This window comes from Prionailurus bengalensis, chromosome A1 (assembly GCF_016509475.1).
Source record: "Prionailurus bengalensis isolate Pbe53 chromosome A1, Fcat_Pben_1.1_paternal_pri, whole genome shotgun sequence".
Taxonomy (NCBI): domain Eukaryota; kingdom Metazoa; phylum Chordata; class Mammalia; order Carnivora; family Felidae; genus Prionailurus; species Prionailurus bengalensis.
Genome location: NC_057343.1, coordinates 106,330,977 through 106,348,498, shown reverse-complemented (window position 1 = coordinate 106,348,498; position 17,522 = coordinate 106,330,977). Strand labels below are relative to the sequence as shown.

The 17,522-nt window shown below is 41.2% G+C and overlaps 1 protein-coding gene across 1 annotated transcript in view; it reads left to right on the top strand.

Annotated features, from left to right (window-relative positions):
- FBN2 (fibrillin 2) overlaps positions 1 to 17,169 on the top strand; it is a 260,207-nt gene extending 243,038 nt beyond the window's left edge. Inside the window, exons 58-65 of the mRNA XM_043586875.1 lie at positions 502 to 627; positions 2,620 to 2,742; positions 4,136 to 4,252; positions 4,856 to 4,984; positions 6,579 to 6,698; positions 11,764 to 11,995; positions 13,171 to 13,342; positions 15,199 to 17,169. Coding sequence (XP_043442810.1) covers positions 502 to 627; positions 2,620 to 2,742; positions 4,136 to 4,252; positions 4,856 to 4,984; positions 6,579 to 6,698; positions 11,764 to 11,995; positions 13,171 to 13,342; positions 15,199 to 15,573 — 1,394 coding nt within the window. The 3' untranslated portion in view covers positions 15,574 to 17,169. The remainder of the gene's footprint in view (positions 1 to 501; positions 628 to 2,619; positions 2,743 to 4,135; positions 4,253 to 4,855; positions 4,985 to 6,578; positions 6,699 to 11,763; positions 11,996 to 13,170; positions 13,343 to 15,198) is intronic.
- Positions 17,170 to 17,522: the final 353 nt, after the last annotated feature.

Genomic DNA, 17,522 nt, shown 5'->3' with positions numbered 1-17,522 from the left:
CGTTAGTCCTGTGTTTCCATTTTTCTGTACAACCACCTGATAGACTGATGTCCTGAAAAATACCATTTTCTTCTATTACTACACAGACTCTTGGCCCCGGGGCCTGATTACGTTGCTAATAAAACCCTTTCTTCAGAGCCGAATCCCAGTGTGAATATGAGGTCCGGGCATAGGAGATCACCACAAATTCCAGATTACTTGAGCTTCAGAGAGGTAGCTGTATACATCCCGCCAAAATAATAAACACTTATATTGCAAAACAAGTAGACTTAAGCAGGGCTTTCAACCTAGCTTCCATGGATGTATCTCTTCCGGTCACTTCAGAATAGTTTTCTTTCCCTTGCAAGTTGCCAGCCGCTGGAGTGAGCAGCACTGTGGATGTTGGTTGCTAATTCTCTCATGTCACTTCCTTCGTTTCTCTTAGTTTTCCCACCAGCATTATCCCCGCATATATATTAACTTGTACATTTGTTTTCATTTTGGGGTTGTTGTTGCCCACAGATATCGACGAATGCAAAGTTATGCCAAACCTTTGCAGCAATGGTCAGTGCATCAATACCATGGGCTCATTCCGGTGCTTCTGCAAAGTTGGCTACACCACAGACATCAGCGGCACCTCGTGCGTAGGTAAGGTGCCGCGTCTCTCCCTCTGGGGGTGGCTGGCTCCCATTGCCTACAGGTCACTCCTGTCAATGCAGTGTTTACCATGGAGCGTGTGGGACACAGAACTGTTCAGTTCATCAGGAAGTGTTCAATTGGAGAAGCATAAAAATTATTTCAAAAATATTGTTTCAACATTTTATATTTTAATATAAAATGACTTCGGACTCTGGACATGTGTGTTAGCATATATAGAGAATGCGTTTTGCTCCTCATTGCTGTTTTTGGCATAAAATATACCAATTAAGCATCAAGTATCATTTCCAGTTGGAAAGAGGTCTCAAGGCAGAATCCTTCTATGTTTTTACAGTCTCTTTTTCTAATTCAGTTTCTTATTATCTCACACACAGAATTCCATAACAGTTAAGGGCAGGGGTGGGAGGCTTGCCTTTATCAAGTCTTTCCAAAGCATTCAACTTAGTTTTCAATGATGACCACAAAAAAAAAAAAAAAAAAAAAAAAAAAACAAGTCTTCTCTCCTCCATATTTAATTACCTTGCAGCTTTACTTCTATTCAAGTTCCTGTTTTAATAACAACCTGGGATGAAAAGGTTAAGAAAACCCATACTGACTCTTAGTGAGCATCTGACTCACTTGGTTGGGCATGAGAGTGCTTGAGAACAGGCTGTTGATCATGAGCTTTTGGCATTCTGGAGGCATGGATCAGTATGTTTTAGGAAGAAATGGAGATTGTTTGCCGTCTGACAGTCTTAGCAGTAAAGAGGTAGTATAGTGAAAGGTGGGGACGATTTAAAGAGAGTTGTTTTGAACAAAGATGTGAGCAGAGTGTGTAGAAACTGCGAGGCACAGTGCTGTGTGCTGGGGCTGTGCCAAAAGAGAAGAGGGAGATGTCATTGAACCCTGGGAGGGGAAAATTGTGCACGGAGGGCCGCCTTGAAAGGAGCTGTGACCCCTGACCCAGTGACTCAGAGCCTGAGCCATCTTGCAGGGAGGGTGTGGAGGGAAAGAAGGACCAGGCAGACAGAGAGCAAAGAGAACCTGCTGGTGGTGTGTGTGTAGTCTAGCAGCCTGGGCCCGAGTCTAGCAGCACGGTGGGCCAGCGTGAAGACTTGGATCTGGATCTGTGGTGCCCCACGGTGCTTAGCATGTCAGCTAACAGTTCAAGAGAATGTCTTCCATACCCGTGTGTCACAGTGTCCGAAGAAAGAAACTCTGGGGGCACCTGGGTGGCTTAGTCAGTTCAGGGTCCTGTTTCAGCTCAGGTCTTGATCTCGCGATTCATGAGTTCAGGCCCTACATCAGGTCATCCAGCTCTGTGCTGAAAGCTCAGAGCCTGGATCCTGCTGGAGAGTCTGTCTCCCTCTCTGCCCCTTCCCTGTTCATTCTCATTCTTTCTGTCTGTCTCCCTCCCTCTCTTCCTCCCTCCCTCTCCCTGTCTCAAAAATAAACAAAATTTTTTTAAAGGAAGAAAGAAATTCTTACGTTTTAGAGTATGATCCTCGAGCTATAAACCAAAATACATAAATCTAAAGAATGTAGTGGCACAGCGCCTGGTGGCTCAGTTGGTTGAGGATCTGACTTTGGCTCAGGTTGTGATCTCATGGTCGGTGGGTTAGAGCTCCATGTCGGGCTTTGTGCTAACGGCACACAGCCTGCTTGGGATCCTGTCTCCCTCTCTGAATCTCCCCCACTTGTGCACACACGCTGTCTCTCTCTCTCTCAAAAATATTTAAAAATTAAAAAAAACCAATGTGGTGGATTTTTTGAACCCGCATAGTTGTACAGATACTACATTTATCCAAGAATCAAAGACTGCTCTACAAAGTAAACCAGTACGTTACTCTCAAGGACACTGTTGCATGCATCTTTTCTCTCTGGCTGTTTTTCCATTTTAAGTTGAAGTGGAAAAGAAAAAGATGAAGTAAGAATATGGAGGGAGGAAGGAGGCCAGTTGCTCCTTGAAACTAAGAATTTAATCTTCATATCACTCTTACTTAGATCTTGATGAATGTTCTCAGTCCCCGAAACCATGCAACTTCATCTGCAAGAACACTGAGGGAAGCTACCAGTGCTCATGTCCCCGGGGATATGTCCTACAGGAGGACGCAAAGACGTGCAAAGGTGAGCGGAGTCTCTGGCATTTCTGACCCTTGTCTCTCTTCTTTCCGATCTGAATCTAGCGAGTCCAGGATTCCTCCACCTGTATCTCCTTCATTAAAGCACATCTTCCTAGTGACCACCTTATTATGGCACAGAAACCTCTACTGAAGGACACGTGCAGGGGGCAGAGAGCATTGAAACCCAAACTACCCCAGGCTGCTTCTTCTAGCAAACCACACAATTCAAAATTAAATGAAATTACATAAGACAAAAAACGGTGAGGGAAGAGATTGAAACAAATAACTGAAAGCAAATTTCTTTCGTTGCTTATGTAGGATCTTATTTCTCTAAACTACTTTTATTATATGTCTACCGCAGAATATTGAAAATGAATGGTTGAATTTAAAATTTTTTGCTTAGGTAGTATTGAAAGTAATTATCAAACTAAGTTAGACAATTACTGTGGCACCAATGCTATAGTCATGCATTCATTTTTTCATAAACCTCACCAGTATAAAATCAATGGACTGAAGAAATTCCTTCTTAAATTTTTGAAATACAGGTTATTCTTAAGAAGAATGAAGTTTTATTTCCAAGGAATACCGAAAAAAAAGTAGTACTAACAATAATAGCACGCAGTACTATTCTCTTTGACCTGTTTATTGAGCCATCAGGAGTCAATGTAATTTTGCACGTTGTTAAGAGTACAACTAGTGTGTGCTTTTTAAGCTTTAATATAATGAATTAGTGTTGTTTACATCTTATATTGCTTTACATATTTACTTCAATATATTAAGTTCTAATCTAACCAAAATCACATTTTGAGTTTTCTGTTAGTTCAAATATAAATTCCATTTATGATCAGAATTACAGATGCTATATTTTGGGGTTTTTTTTTGTTTTGTTTTTTGTTGTTGTTTTCTTTTTTTGCTTCCTCTTGTATTTATGATGGTGTTTTCATTTGGAGTCTGAGAACCTGACTCAGTGTTTGTTTTCAGACCTTCATCAATTTCCAGATGTTTTTATTATTATTTAACCCCACTTTTAATAGGAGTAAGTGACCAGCCATGTACTGAACTGTGCATTAAATTCAAAAATCATACCCTTTGGATATTCGCTTTGAGAACGGTTCGTGTAAACCACTGTGACTCCTCCATTCACTTTCTTATTCTAGGAAAACTTTGTGTTACGTATCACCTTAGCCATCCTATCAGAGCAGCCCATGATATTTATGCTGCTGACATGTGAGAAAAGGAACTGCTTGCCATACACATATGGAAGTCTGTAAAGCTTCCTGCACAACTCTAGGCAATATACTCCCAATGGAAGATGTACACATCCTATGGCTTCATGAGAAAGAATGCACAGCCAGGTGACTCTGCTCTGATTTTCACTGGCTTCTCTTTCATTTCAGACCTTGATGAATGTCAAACCAAACAGCACAACTGCCAGTTCCTCTGTGTCAACACTCTGGGAGGTTTTACCTGTAAATGTCCACCTGGTTTCACACAGCACCATACTGCTTGTATTGGTAAGACAAAACTACAAATGGCAAGTTTTGCAAACTCTTGGTAGATGCATAAAAACCATACTTAAAGTGGGAGAATAACGAATGGCTCAATACTCATATTTAGGACCAATGCGTCATAATTAGTGTCTAGAAAGGAGGCTAATAATATAGGTGTTTTTGCCCAAGAATAATATCCAAAGGAAAAAAATAGTTAAGGTCCAACCAAGCACAAGCACGGTAGGGTGTATTCCAAACAGTGCCTTTCTATTGCATTCTAAATATAACCATGTGTATTCAGACAAAATATGGATAAAGGTTCACTGTAATTTACAACATACTAGCGAACATGGTGGATTATTTTATGTTAGAAGACACGCACGTTAAGAGACCTTCAGTCTGCGTTATCAGAAATCATGTCCTCGATCAACCCAAGATACACTATAACTTCACATGTCTTGAAATAGTCCTTTTCTTGCCACTAACATGAAAATGAATCTGGCCATACATTTCCCTCAAGTTTTCACATCTTGAAACTTAGGCTTTCATACCTCACTTTTCACTTTGTATAGTGAAATCTCAGGTAATGATTAGGAAGCTTGACATTCCTCCTTCCTGCTTTGCTAGACAACAATGAATGTGGGTCTCAGCCTTCACTCTGTGGAGCAAAAGGAATCTGTCAAAACACGCCTGGAAGTTTCAGCTGCGAATGCCAAAGAGGGTTCTCTCTTGATGCCACTGGACTGAACTGTGAAGGTCAGTTTATTTGCTCAAAAATCCTTGATCTAACACAGCAAACTATTTTTAACTCCCAAGCCACTAAATGAGAAATGAGATCATCTCAAAAGAAAGAAAGTACTTAACAAGATAGAACTCAGGAGCTGATTTTTGTTCTTAGATTTTCATGTATCATTCTGGGGGTAGAGGAAAACTTTAAGGTGGTAGAACCAAAATTCTGAGAGTATGAACTGGTTTTTAAAGTAAGTGTTGTCTTTACATAATTACTGATCTAAAAAAAAAAAACTACAAGAGAATTCTGTAGCTAATATGGTTTACAGTAGTATACAAATAAATCAGAAAAAAACATGGGGCTTTGTTCCATGATAACGACATGTGTGAAAGTTAAGTCTTGAAAGAACCAGTTATCAAAGAGAATTGCAGAAATAGATGAAAAGCACTGGGGAAAGTGAGAGCTATTTCCATTTCATTTGTTCTGAAACTCCTGATTCACTCTCTTCCCGACAATGGGCATTTTCTATAAATCTACCCCCCACAATAGGTATTTCTTGTGAAGTGCAAGGAAATGTTTAACTGGGAATAAATTAAGAATCTGCCTATACCTGACAAAATATTAAACTGTTCTCTAATATTTCCATCGCAAGTGTTAATTTATTAGAATTGGTATCTTTTGCAAAATACCCATGCCAAAAAAATTATAGGACTATATATATCTCCTTACATTTTTTTATAAACTATTGCAGTTTATGTCTTTATTGAGTTTAGTCACCCTTTGATTTAAGAAATATATTCATAGTTTTTAATGTACTCTTTATAAGAAGTGTAGGACATTTATATATCTAATTTGCAGCCAAGAAAAATTCGGCTTTAAAAATTTCCATTTTAACATTTTATATTTGAAATCATTGAAAATTTTAAAGTATTCTGAATGTACAGCTGTTTGCCACTTGTGAGTTCAGCTTGTGACCATCCACATAAGATACCATTTATTAATTATCCATATAAATTTGTTGTACACACATCAGACGTGTCAATTTTATTTTACTCTTTATGGGTAGATTTCAAAACCTCAGGTATCATTCCCAAAGAATATGCATGTACGAACAAAGAAATTATTCCAGATGTGTAAGAATACCACATCACATCTAAAAATAACATTCAAATATTTAAATTTTAAATTTAATTTTGAATGGTATCTCTGTAGTGCTGTATCTTCCTGAAATTGAGGAATAAAATGTCCGAATCACTATTGAATCTACTGGAATATGTAATGCAAATATGCTTCAATTACCTACCAAATAAATCACACCATATGCAGTTAATCCATCCAAAATATACACAACATTTGTGGTTGCTATTGTTGATTTGCTGAAATGAAGATGTTATTGAAAGCACTGACAGGAGATGGTCCGGTGGACAGCATAAGAAGAAGGTGGGCTCTTAGAACCATCTGTGATGACCCTTAATAACCATGTGACTTGGAAGAGCTCACAGCCTCTTTGTGTGTCTTGTTAGTTTCCCTGATGACAGTTAGCCCAGGTTGTGTTGGGAGTGCACGTCCGAACAGTAGAGGCAAGTCTGCGTGAATCTCATGCTGGGCTTGTTTTTGCAGATGTGGATGAATGTGATGGAAACCACAGGTGCCAGCATGGCTGCCAGAACATCCTGGGAGGCTACAGATGTGGTTGCCCTCAAGGGTATATTCAGCATTACCAGTGGAATCAGTGTGTCGGTGAGCTCCTGCTTGTTATGTGCCATCTGCCTTTCTTACCTGAAAGTATCTGTGCATAAAATGAACAACTAACAAAGGCTGATGCTTCAGTGTAGCCTCAGAATCCTAGAACTTTGTTTATTTTTGAGAGAGAGAGCGAGAGAGAGGGCGCTAGCAGAAGTTCCGCAGAGGGAGAGAGAATCCCAAGCAGGCTCCACACTGTCAGTGCAGAGCCAGAGATGGGGCTCTACCCGAAGGACCATGAGATCATGACCTGAGCCAAAATCAAGAGTCGGGATGTGTAACTTACTGAGCCACCCAGGCGCCCCATTATCCTAGAACTTTAAAACCAGTCCTTCACGGGCATCTGTTAACTAGTCTCTATGTTTGTGTATGTTTGAAAATACCTGGAATAAAAATGTTGTTTTAAGGGCCTAAAAGGTAACTCAACTAGAGCTTTTATAATTAGAAATTTCTACTACATGTACTTTTTTTAACTTTGTAAAAGTGGTGTCAACAATCATCGTCTTCATTTGCCAAGGTCTGGGGCTTTTCATCACTGATGTCTTATCTTTAGATCTGGGGTTGAAGAATTACCCATCCTTCTCCCTCATATAAATCTAAATGAATTCACATCAGCTTAATAAGAGCCATCCATCTGTGCTCTTCAGTTACATAGATCTAATGAAGAAGGTTAAAGTATTTGAAGGTAGAACAAGTATCTAGTTAGAGCTAATTCTGTTGAAAACTCCAGAGAAAAGCATTTATGAAATAAAATGTGTAGACCTTTAGCTCTGTTCCTTGCATTGCTAATAGTCAGTAGAAGTTCTCATTTTAAGGACAGACTGATCAAAGAGAACATTATTCTGTACTTGAATAGCCAGCTGATTGACTTAGCACAGGCCTCATTTCTTCACTCCATCTGAATGCACTTCATAGACATGCTATCCAACAGGCTGTGACATCAGATGCCAGCATAGCTGAGCAGAGAGGGGAACAGTGGTCCTGCAGAGAAACAGCAGGGCGCTTTCCTGTTCCTCTGTAGTGATTTAAATTACTCCACGTGTTTTCCAAATATTTCACTGTGAGCATCCACTAAATAAATTAATCTGATTTTATCCTTTGTGGTCTTCTCAAAAGAAATTTCTAATGACGGTGTAGTGATTTGAGAAGAGAAAGTCAAGATAGATTTCAAAGGAGGGAAGCCAAGTCTTGTGAAAGTCACAAATAGGGTTGCAGTCTTGTGCCAGGCCAGGGAAAGATGCTTTTGTCACCCCCACAAATAGACACTCATGAAAAGAAATGCAGAAGCAATTAATGATTAAGAAGTTAAGGGCAAAGTTTTCAAACATTATCAAAATGGTGTAAGTTAGGCAGTCAAAATGATTTAGTAAAAATACTTCTTTTTCCGTACACACACAAAAAATGTTGCCAATGTCCTTTTGCCCTGATTTACTGATTTTTAAACAGGGGCAAAGTATAGGCGTAATAAATACACTTAGGAATATTGAGAACAGTACTTTTTTAGATAGCTATTAAAACAGTATAAAACAATGATACTGCTTTGTTTATAAAATAGGAGACCCTCCACTTAGTAAATAACATGGATTTCTCAGTTAATTCTGTGGATGTTACAGCCAAAGGACGATCTTCTAATATTTCCTATGTGTCAGCTTATTAAAAAGAACTCTCATTTTTATAGTGACCATAAGTATAAACAGGAACATGTATGGAATATTCATCTCAACTTCCAAGTTTTTAAGTTTGCTGAAGCTTCTGCCTATAAATAATCTAGTGCAAAAATATCTATATAGTTTTTCACTACATTGGTCTAACTTTAAGATCAAGGCTAATACAGTATATATCCTTTTTAAAAATGTATTTCTTTTGAGAGAGAGAAAGAGACGAGTTGGGGAGGGGCAGAGAGAATCCCAGGCAGGCTCCACATGGAGCCCAACGAGGGGACTCAATCTCAAGACCATGAGATCACAACCTGAACTGAAATCAAGAGTCAGATGCTTGCTTAACCAACTGAGCCCCCCAGGTGCCCCATGTATGGTACATCCTAATTCCCCTTTGTGGGATCCTCCAAGTGGGCACTTCAGCAAGGCAGTCACCCCAGAGAAGCTCACACAGTGTAACAGCAGGGATTTATTTGGAAGTTTCTAGATTCTTCTGTTCAAGGTTGAGGAATCCAGCTGGTCTCTACTTTAATTGCTGACTTCCTTGCTTTGAACACACATAATTCCAGTTGGAATTTTAACTCAAATATATGTCAGGGATGGAATTAAACCATCAGGAACTAATAAAAGCAACAACTTGTCAAAAGAACAAGAATTATGACAAAATGCCAGTTGAAACACCGCAAATTATTTTTATCTGTTACCTGTGTGTGTAAATATCATTAGTCATTCATAGGATTGAAGGGGGAAGGATACAGAATTAAAGGACCAAACTGTTATAGTCAGTGTATCAGATAATTTTAATAATATTAAATTGTAAGCCTACAATGTTGTAATACTGTTGCCAACTTAAGGAAAATGACAGTTTGTGTTACTACTGAAAAAGGTTTTTTTTTTTAATTTTTTTAATGTTTATTCATTTTTTGAGAGACAGAGAGAGACAGAGCATGAATGGGGGAAGGACAGAGAGAGAGGGAGGCACAGAATCTCAAGCAGGTTCCAGGCTCTGAGCTGACAGCACAGAGCCCGACCCGGGGCTCAAACCCACAAACCATGAGATCACGACCTGAGCTGAAGTTGGATGCTTAACCGACTGAGTCACCCAGGTGCCCCAATACTAAAGAAAGGTTTTGATTCTCATGAACACTTTAAGAAGTCTCCAGCCACTTGCCAGAGAACATTTATAACATTCTGGCACACACACTGTACAGATGTAGGTAGGTAACATTCCCAAATCGTTGCAACCATTATTAATTATTCAAAATTGAAAATAAGTGAATATTAACACTTGCCCATGGAAAAAATTATTAATCAGTGAAGCATGAGACAAAGTATGTATTAAACATGAAAATATTTTACAAGTGAGATTACCTGAGTCCACAAAAATATACCACAATATACATTTGTAACACATGAGTACCTTATGGAGCTTACAAAAACATGACACATATTTAAATATTCTCGTCAACAGTACGTGAATGCAATTTACTCAGTTAATTGCCTTTCCCTGGTTATTTTCCTACCTAACAGAATGTCTAATCCTATATTCATAGCAGGATCATTTTGTTAAATTATAACCTAATTTGTATTTTCTGTTAGGAGAGAAACACTGCATATAAATGTCAGATTTAATGACTGAAGCAGGTCAGCCTTCATGGCAGAATTGCAAGTCTTTGGAACATAGAAATAAAACAGCAGTTATGCCTATGTCCGAGGTAGCCTAGTTATTAAGAATTCACTTAAATACTTTTCTCCCCATGAAATGAAGACTAAGAACTCATACATAGTAAGTAATCCTATCAAGTTGTGTATCCGGCACTCTCTGTTTGCTGGTCTAATTCTGAAGCTATAATCCTCACACAAAAATTGCGTAATTCATTCACATCTATCCTTTTGGTAACTTGTGGGCTTTACTGCATGGAGTTAAATTTCCTGAGAGGCCTCGGCTCGGAGATTGCCCCTGCACCCCCGTAAACCTCCCTGTAGCTGTTGTGTTCCAGACGCACATCTCCTTGCAAATGGATCGTCTCCCCACATGGGCTGAAACGTAAACTTGTCACGTATCAGGGAAGCAGCCACATTGTGCTCCACTGGGGTCATAAGAATTCCACGGAGCAGATGTGACTTGAGCCCAGGGTGAAATGTGGATTATGATAAAGCCCAGAGGAGTCAAGCCACATGCTCTGTATCAACCAGGCAGTGAAGAGCAAACTTGTAATCTCCGCAGTTAAAAGCACAATCAGGCTTTGATTTTTGTAAAAATAAGAGGGACTGAAAGTAGAACCTGTCATTATCCTGCAGGCAGGAATGTACAGTGTAAGGTTAGTTATTAAACTGGTAAAACCTAGGTTAGCATTTGCTGAATGCAAACCTCTCCCAGAAGATACAGGCTGCACCTAATGGGTTCTCAAGTAGTTACAAGCATATTAGATTTCCAGTTCAATAAATTGAATTAAATAATGTTTCTTTTAATTACTTTGTAATTCATAGTATTTGAATTTTTACATATGTTTTCTACCCACATAGAATGAATTTGGGAATTGCTAGGGGAATGTTAACGTGTATAGAAACAGGTTTTTTTAAATTGAGATATAATTCACATATCATAAAAGTCATCTTTTCAAAATGTGTACAGTTCAGGGGCTCCTGGGTGGCTCAGTCGCTTAAGCACCGAACTTCAGCTCAGGTCATGATCACCCAGTTCGTGGTTCGAGCTCCAAGCTGGGCTCTGTGCTGACAGCTCAGAGCCTGGAGCCTGCTTCCGATTCTGTGTCTCCCTCCCTCTCTGCCCCTCCCCTGCTCATGTTCTGTCTGTCTCTCTCAGAAACAAAAACGTTAAAAGAATTAAAAACACAATGTGTGCAGTTCAGTGGTGTACAGTATATTCTTACAGAAGTGTGCAATCATCACCTCCCACACATTTTCATCATCCTAGAGAGAAACTCCATACCCGTAAGGAGTCATTCTCCATTTCTCCCTCCCTGTGGCCCCTGAAATGTAGTGATGTACTTTGTATCTCCTTGGATCTGAGAGACAGGCTTTTGAAGTAACCTTAGGTTCCAAGAATAGAAGTTGTTCAGTAGGCAGACTGCCTACATCTGTACCCAGAGGCTGCCATCCTATTCGGGAATATAGCACAGACAGAAAATTAAAGGGGAGGGCCAGGGTTTTTTAAAGCCCTAAGTGAGGGGAATTTTGTCTGGGGTTTTTTTGGGGTTTTTTTTGTTTTTGTTTTTTTTTGTTTTTAATTTTACAAGCTTTGCCAATCAACCATCAGAGTGAACATTTTTTAAATACACTTCTAGAGGTATGTCCACCCGAAACTGTCATTCCTCTGACAGCCAGGCTCTCCTTCACCTCCCGCCCCCTCCCTTGGGTAAGAGTTTCTTACTCTGTGTTCCTAGACGAGAACGAATGCTCCAATCCCAATGCATGTGGCTCCGCTTCCTGCTACAACACCCTGGGGGGTTACAAGTGTGTCTGCCCCTCGGGCTTCTCCTTCGACCAGTTCTCCAGCGCCTGCCATGATGTCAACGAGTGCTCGTCCTCCAAGAACCCCTGCAACTATGGCTGCTCCAACACAGAAGGGGGCTACCTCTGTGGCTGCCCGCCCGGCTACTACCGAGTGGGACAGGGGTAAGGCCACCCACCTCTCCGCGCTGGGAAGCAAGCGCGGTCCCGGCACTTAAGGGAAAGCTAATGTTGCCCGGGAGGCAAAAGCACTGGTCAGAGGACTTGGGATGTGGGAAGAAGGACCGCCAGGAAGGCACATGGGTGAGGTGCAGTAGCATAACCTCCTCTGTGGTACATTTGAGACCCGCTTTTATACAGGTGTCACTCTCCAGCCCCTCAGAATGGCCTGAATTGATTCACTCAGATCCCTCAAGGCCAGAGACATTTTAAAAAACCCTGCTCCCGTGTTGTCACTGACACCTGGATTATGAGGTCTAAGTGGGATGGCTTCACCCGAGATTTTTCTATGAATTTTGGCAAGTGCTAACCCAGTGGTCCCTAAGGAAGGAGTCTTTCCCTCTCTTTGCTCATCTGGCTGTATAGTGCACAGAGCGGATGTGCCTGGTGAGCGTGGCACCACCACGAGGCTGGGCTCCTGCCAGCTAATGGCACCTTCCCAAGTGAGCCGTCTCAAGCACATTGGAGGCGCTAGCCACCCACATCCTTCCTTCAAGGCAGCTGGGCCTCACACAGCACAGAAGATGGAATTTACAAGTCAGTCAAGGTCATCTTCCCCAGAAGGAACAGGGAGTGAGTCAGGCACTGAGGGGTGTGGACTCATCTGTCCACCCCTGCTACCTGATAATGCCTGAACACCAAGGTCGTGGTCCAGACAACAGGTCATTTACAGCCAACTCGGTGACTCTCACTAACCCTAAGAGGAGCTCAGAAATCCCAGCTGTTAAAGCACAGAGCCACCCTGAGAGCATCAAGCACAGGCTTCAGGCTTGTAAAGCAACAGAAATTCTCTTAAGCATTCTCTTTTGAAATTCATACTTTGCTTTTGTTTGGTTTTTTAACCTTCTTGATATAACTATACCTGAGTGCTTCAGTCTAAATAGGAATGAAAATTGGAGAAGCCCGGGGCTCATTCTGAGAAGAATGTTGCTCAAAATGAGGGAGAACCTCGTGTATTAAGTGTTGAAGGGAAAGTTACCAAGACTATTAGGTGTTGGTGTTTCTGAGCTTAGAGTTTACTCTGTTGGTTTCCTGTTTCTAAAAAGTCTTTGGTCTCCCACTGGAACCCTGTGGTCACACCCTGTGAAGTCTCACAATGCCTTGCTTCTCATTGCAAATAGCCACTGCGTCTCAGGAATGGGATTTAACAAAGGGCAGTACCTGTCCCTGGATGCGGAGGTGGACGAGGAAAACGCTCTGTCCCCAGAAGCATGCTATGAGTGCAAAATCAATGGCTACTCTAAGAAAGACGGCAGACAGAAGAGAAGCGTTCACGACCCAGAGCCCACTACCGTGAGTAACCCTGGCTTGGTTCTGTCACAAGATTTTATCCTCACGCCGTCACGCATACTCTGCAGTAAACTTTAACATAGGTTTCAGCCTCTGTGGACAGTTTGTTGAAAGGTCATAACTAAATTAACAGACACAATATGGCAGAGGCACGGCAAAATTAGGGGCAGTATTAACTGAAAACACAAGGACTGGGTGTGGGGGGGGGGGCGGGGGGACTTTATCAGTCATAGTTTCAGATCCTATGTTTTTGTTTTTGATTTGTGCCAGAGGGAAAAACATCCGTCTCGGAAATAGCTATTATAAAATGATTGAAATAAATTATTTTGAATGTGTCCATTTGTGTTTTATACAAATGTAGCACACCAGGTTGCTTTTAATTCTCAGTAGATAAGCCAACAAGGTCTCATATTCTATGACATTTGTAAGAAGGATTCCTCCCATAAGAAAACAAAATTTTTATCTCCAAGTAAAGTGTATTTTGTAAGGAACTGAAAATCTGAATTGCCTGCCCATGGGTCTTTGCTATCAATGACATTTACCTGAGTAGTTAAAAGGTAAGGCCATGCCTATGTGGTTTGAAATGTTCCCTGACCCTCCCCACTTACTACCCGTGTTTCATGGGGCATGTTCACTTAACCTCTCTCTCCCTCAATTTCTTCACCTGTAAAATGTGGATTAAAATACTTAACCTTGAAGGCTGACAAGAAGATGGTGTTGACACTGTGAAGTGCCCAGAACAGTGCCTGACATGTTAGTAAATGTCACCAGGTATTATTACCTGGTATCCACAGATGATGATTTGCCCAAAGATCAGGGCTAGCACCACCTTCTTCAGTTAACATTACTGCAAAATTCCCCCACCAAAGAAAACAACTAACTGGCTGTGTGAGTTAGAGGACTTGTTTCAGTTTTCTGAACTGAAACTGTTTGTTTCTGAACTTCAGAAACTTTCCTTACCTGTAAGACTAGACTTCTCTAGACGAAATGTCTTTGGTTCTCTTTTATAATAATAAACAAGCCAGTGTTACATTTACCTTAAGTTGACGGAGGTACCTAACTGATGTTTAAATATTCATCCGGTGCCCCTGACCAAAAATCCAGAAATTTTGCTTATTAAAACTTGCCACAGTGGTAATGGGCACAGGATTCTGTCTGATCACTGATGGGCCCTTCTGCAGCACCAGAGCCAAGTTCTGACTTAAAGGCATCAACTCAGAGCTTTAGATTTTTCCAGTATTACTAAAATAGAATTCTAAAACTTCCCATCCTTCTGTCCAAGTGAGACTTGATTTATCTGGGCCTGGCCCCACTGGTTTGTTTTGTTTTGTTTTGTTTTGTTTTGTTTTGTTTTGTTTTGTTTTGTTTTAACCAAAGCAGACTCATACCCAAGCCCCAAACTCTGCAGGTCCCTTGGTCTGCATTAAAAACGCCAAACACCCAGTAAACGCACTCCACTCACGGTGTGGGGGCCTCACAAATCACACCTAGCCTTCAGAATGAAGATTGTTCTGAGGATAGTCCCTGCTGTTCGCTAATAGCTACACTTCTGATTTAGACTCCAGAAAAAATATAATCATTTCTTAAATTATTCTTAAATTATTATTAATCAGCATGTTATTCCATAAACTCATCAAACAATGTTTTTAAATGTGAACGCTCTCTGTGGGCTCAGCTCAGGGCTGACAGCTCTGTGGGACTGACCTTACCCCCAGCTGACAGGAAGTCACAGCAGCCTCCTTCACAAGCGCTTCTGGCGCAGGGCCTACACAGCGTGGTTGCAGCCAACACGTCCCTTCCCAGTCCCTCTGCTTCTGCCTTCGAATCTCTTCCCACATCCCTTCCTGCTCTTCCTCCAGGTTGAACACATCAGTCTGGAGAGCGTCGACATGGACAGCCCCATGAAAATGAAGTTCAACCTCTCGGGCCTTGGCTCGAAGGAGCACATCCTAGAACTCATGCCCGCCATCGAGCCCCTCAACAACCACATCCGCTATGTCATCTCCCAAGGGAACGACGAGGGCATCTTCCGCATCCACCAAAGAAACGGGCTCAGCTACTTGCACACGGCCAAGAAGAAGCTGGTGCCTGGCACATACACACTGGAAATCACCAGCATCCCTCTCTACAAGAAGAAGGAGCTTAAGAAACTGGAAGACCACAATGAGGATGACTACCTCGTAGGGGAGCTCGGGGAGGCTCTCAGAATGAGGCTGCAGATTCAGCTCTATTAACCCCTTACAAGACCTGGTTCCAGGCTCAAATCCCTGCACAGCCAGCCTGCAGAAGCCTCTGAGAAATCAAGGACTAATTTTAAAGATGGGGGCGGGGGGCAGGAAAGACAACTTTTATTTCTTTCCTCCCTGTCTCAGACTGCAGAATGTTGACCCTCACAGGGAGGGATAATTAAGACTCTGGTATGGCCAAAGATTTGAGTACAGAGGCAACCGTGGTTACTGTATTTTTTATATAACTTCACTTTAAAATATATTAAAAAAAAAACTAAAATTAAATGTTCAAGAGATCAGCATATGGCACTAAATGCACAAAAATAATGTGAGCTTTTTTTTTTTTTTTTTTTTTTTTAACCTGTTAGCAGTCTGTAACACTTTGGGTATTTTGCTATAGTTGCTAATTAAAAAAAAATATAGATGTTTATTTATTTTTAATGCAGTAATATATGGAGAAATGAACAAACTATGTAAACAAAAAAGGGAAACTCACTTGTTTTTCTTTAGATTTATAAATTTGAGCTATGTCTTTTAGAGGTGCTTTTTAAAAATCCAGTAGATTCAAGAGATGTTTCCTTTGGTTTTTCTGCCAGTCGTCCAACTGGTACACATCCGATTGTTTTAAAGAAAGCCTCACAGAGCTGTATGGGCCGTGTAATCAATACTCTGAAAAGACGGAAATGCCATTAGATCCTGGATAAAGGCGATCAGAGCCACAGCAGCTCAGCGTGACGATATTTCACATCAGCAGACACACCAGGCAACGGAAGATGAGGCGCAACCACTGTAGCAAAATACCTTGACTGCTTGTGAGACCAGTAGCGTTGCAGGGCCAGACCGTACTGTATCTCCTCCTCCTAGAACCTCAAGGAAGCCCGCGTGCTCCCCACACCACCTCATTCTTACCCAGGGTGCGCCGCGCATGCGTGGTGCCGCAGGCAGCTCCGGAACTGCCAGTCCTTCGCAGAGGGACCCCTGGCGTTCTCTAGTGTTCGGTGCTGTCTTAGATTAACGGTGCATTTATTATGTTCAAGCTGTTTCAGGACTGCCATATGTGCAAACAAATCATGCAGTACAGCCAAGGAATATATGTTGTTTTGTTTTGAATCCATTTTTTTTTTTTTTTTAGAATTTTCATTAATACTGTAGTTATACACCATATGCCTCGTTTTATCATAGCCTATTGTGTATGAAAGATGTTTGTACAATGAATTGATGTTTAGTTTGCTTTAGTCATTTTGAAAAGATCCTGTACCGGGACGTGCTAATTAAAAGGATGTCCCCGTGTACTTCTCAACCCAAGAACCTGTCCCTGGACCGGTGACCAAACCTCATATGTGAAATGGCCAGAAGCACATGCAGGCTCCGGGTTGTTCCTCTCACACCTGTGCTGACCAAAGATTCATAACCAGTTATATCCAGTTTGGGGTTTTGTTCTGTTTTGTTTTTTAATACCTAAAATAAATAAATAAATAAAAAGAAACAGTGTAAATTTGTAATCAAGTGTTTGTGAGGAAAAACTTATGGTTTTGGTTTTGTTTTTGTAGGTCTATGTATCAAATATGACACTTGTCTTGCAATAAAGCTTATTTTGGGGTAGTTTTCTGGCTGAGAGTTTTATGGGACTACAATCCCTGTTTGTGTGTGGGTGGGGGAGGGCTTGGCCAGGGCACAACTGTAGGAAGACAAGAGAATGCTGTCCAATCTGTGACACAAAGTAAGTAGGAGTGTTCAAGTGACAATTACAATGTAAAGTCATATTCATGTAGAAGGCCAAACTCAAGACAGTAGGTCCTTTCCTTCTGCATAGATTCTAAGACTGCTAGGAGCACCCCCCCGCCCCAGCACACACACACACACCTTTCTAGAGACCTGAGAATCTGTTTATGTCATCCCCACATAGGCTCTGAGGGCCACTGCATTAAAGCACCTGTGAGGAAGTGCAAACATTC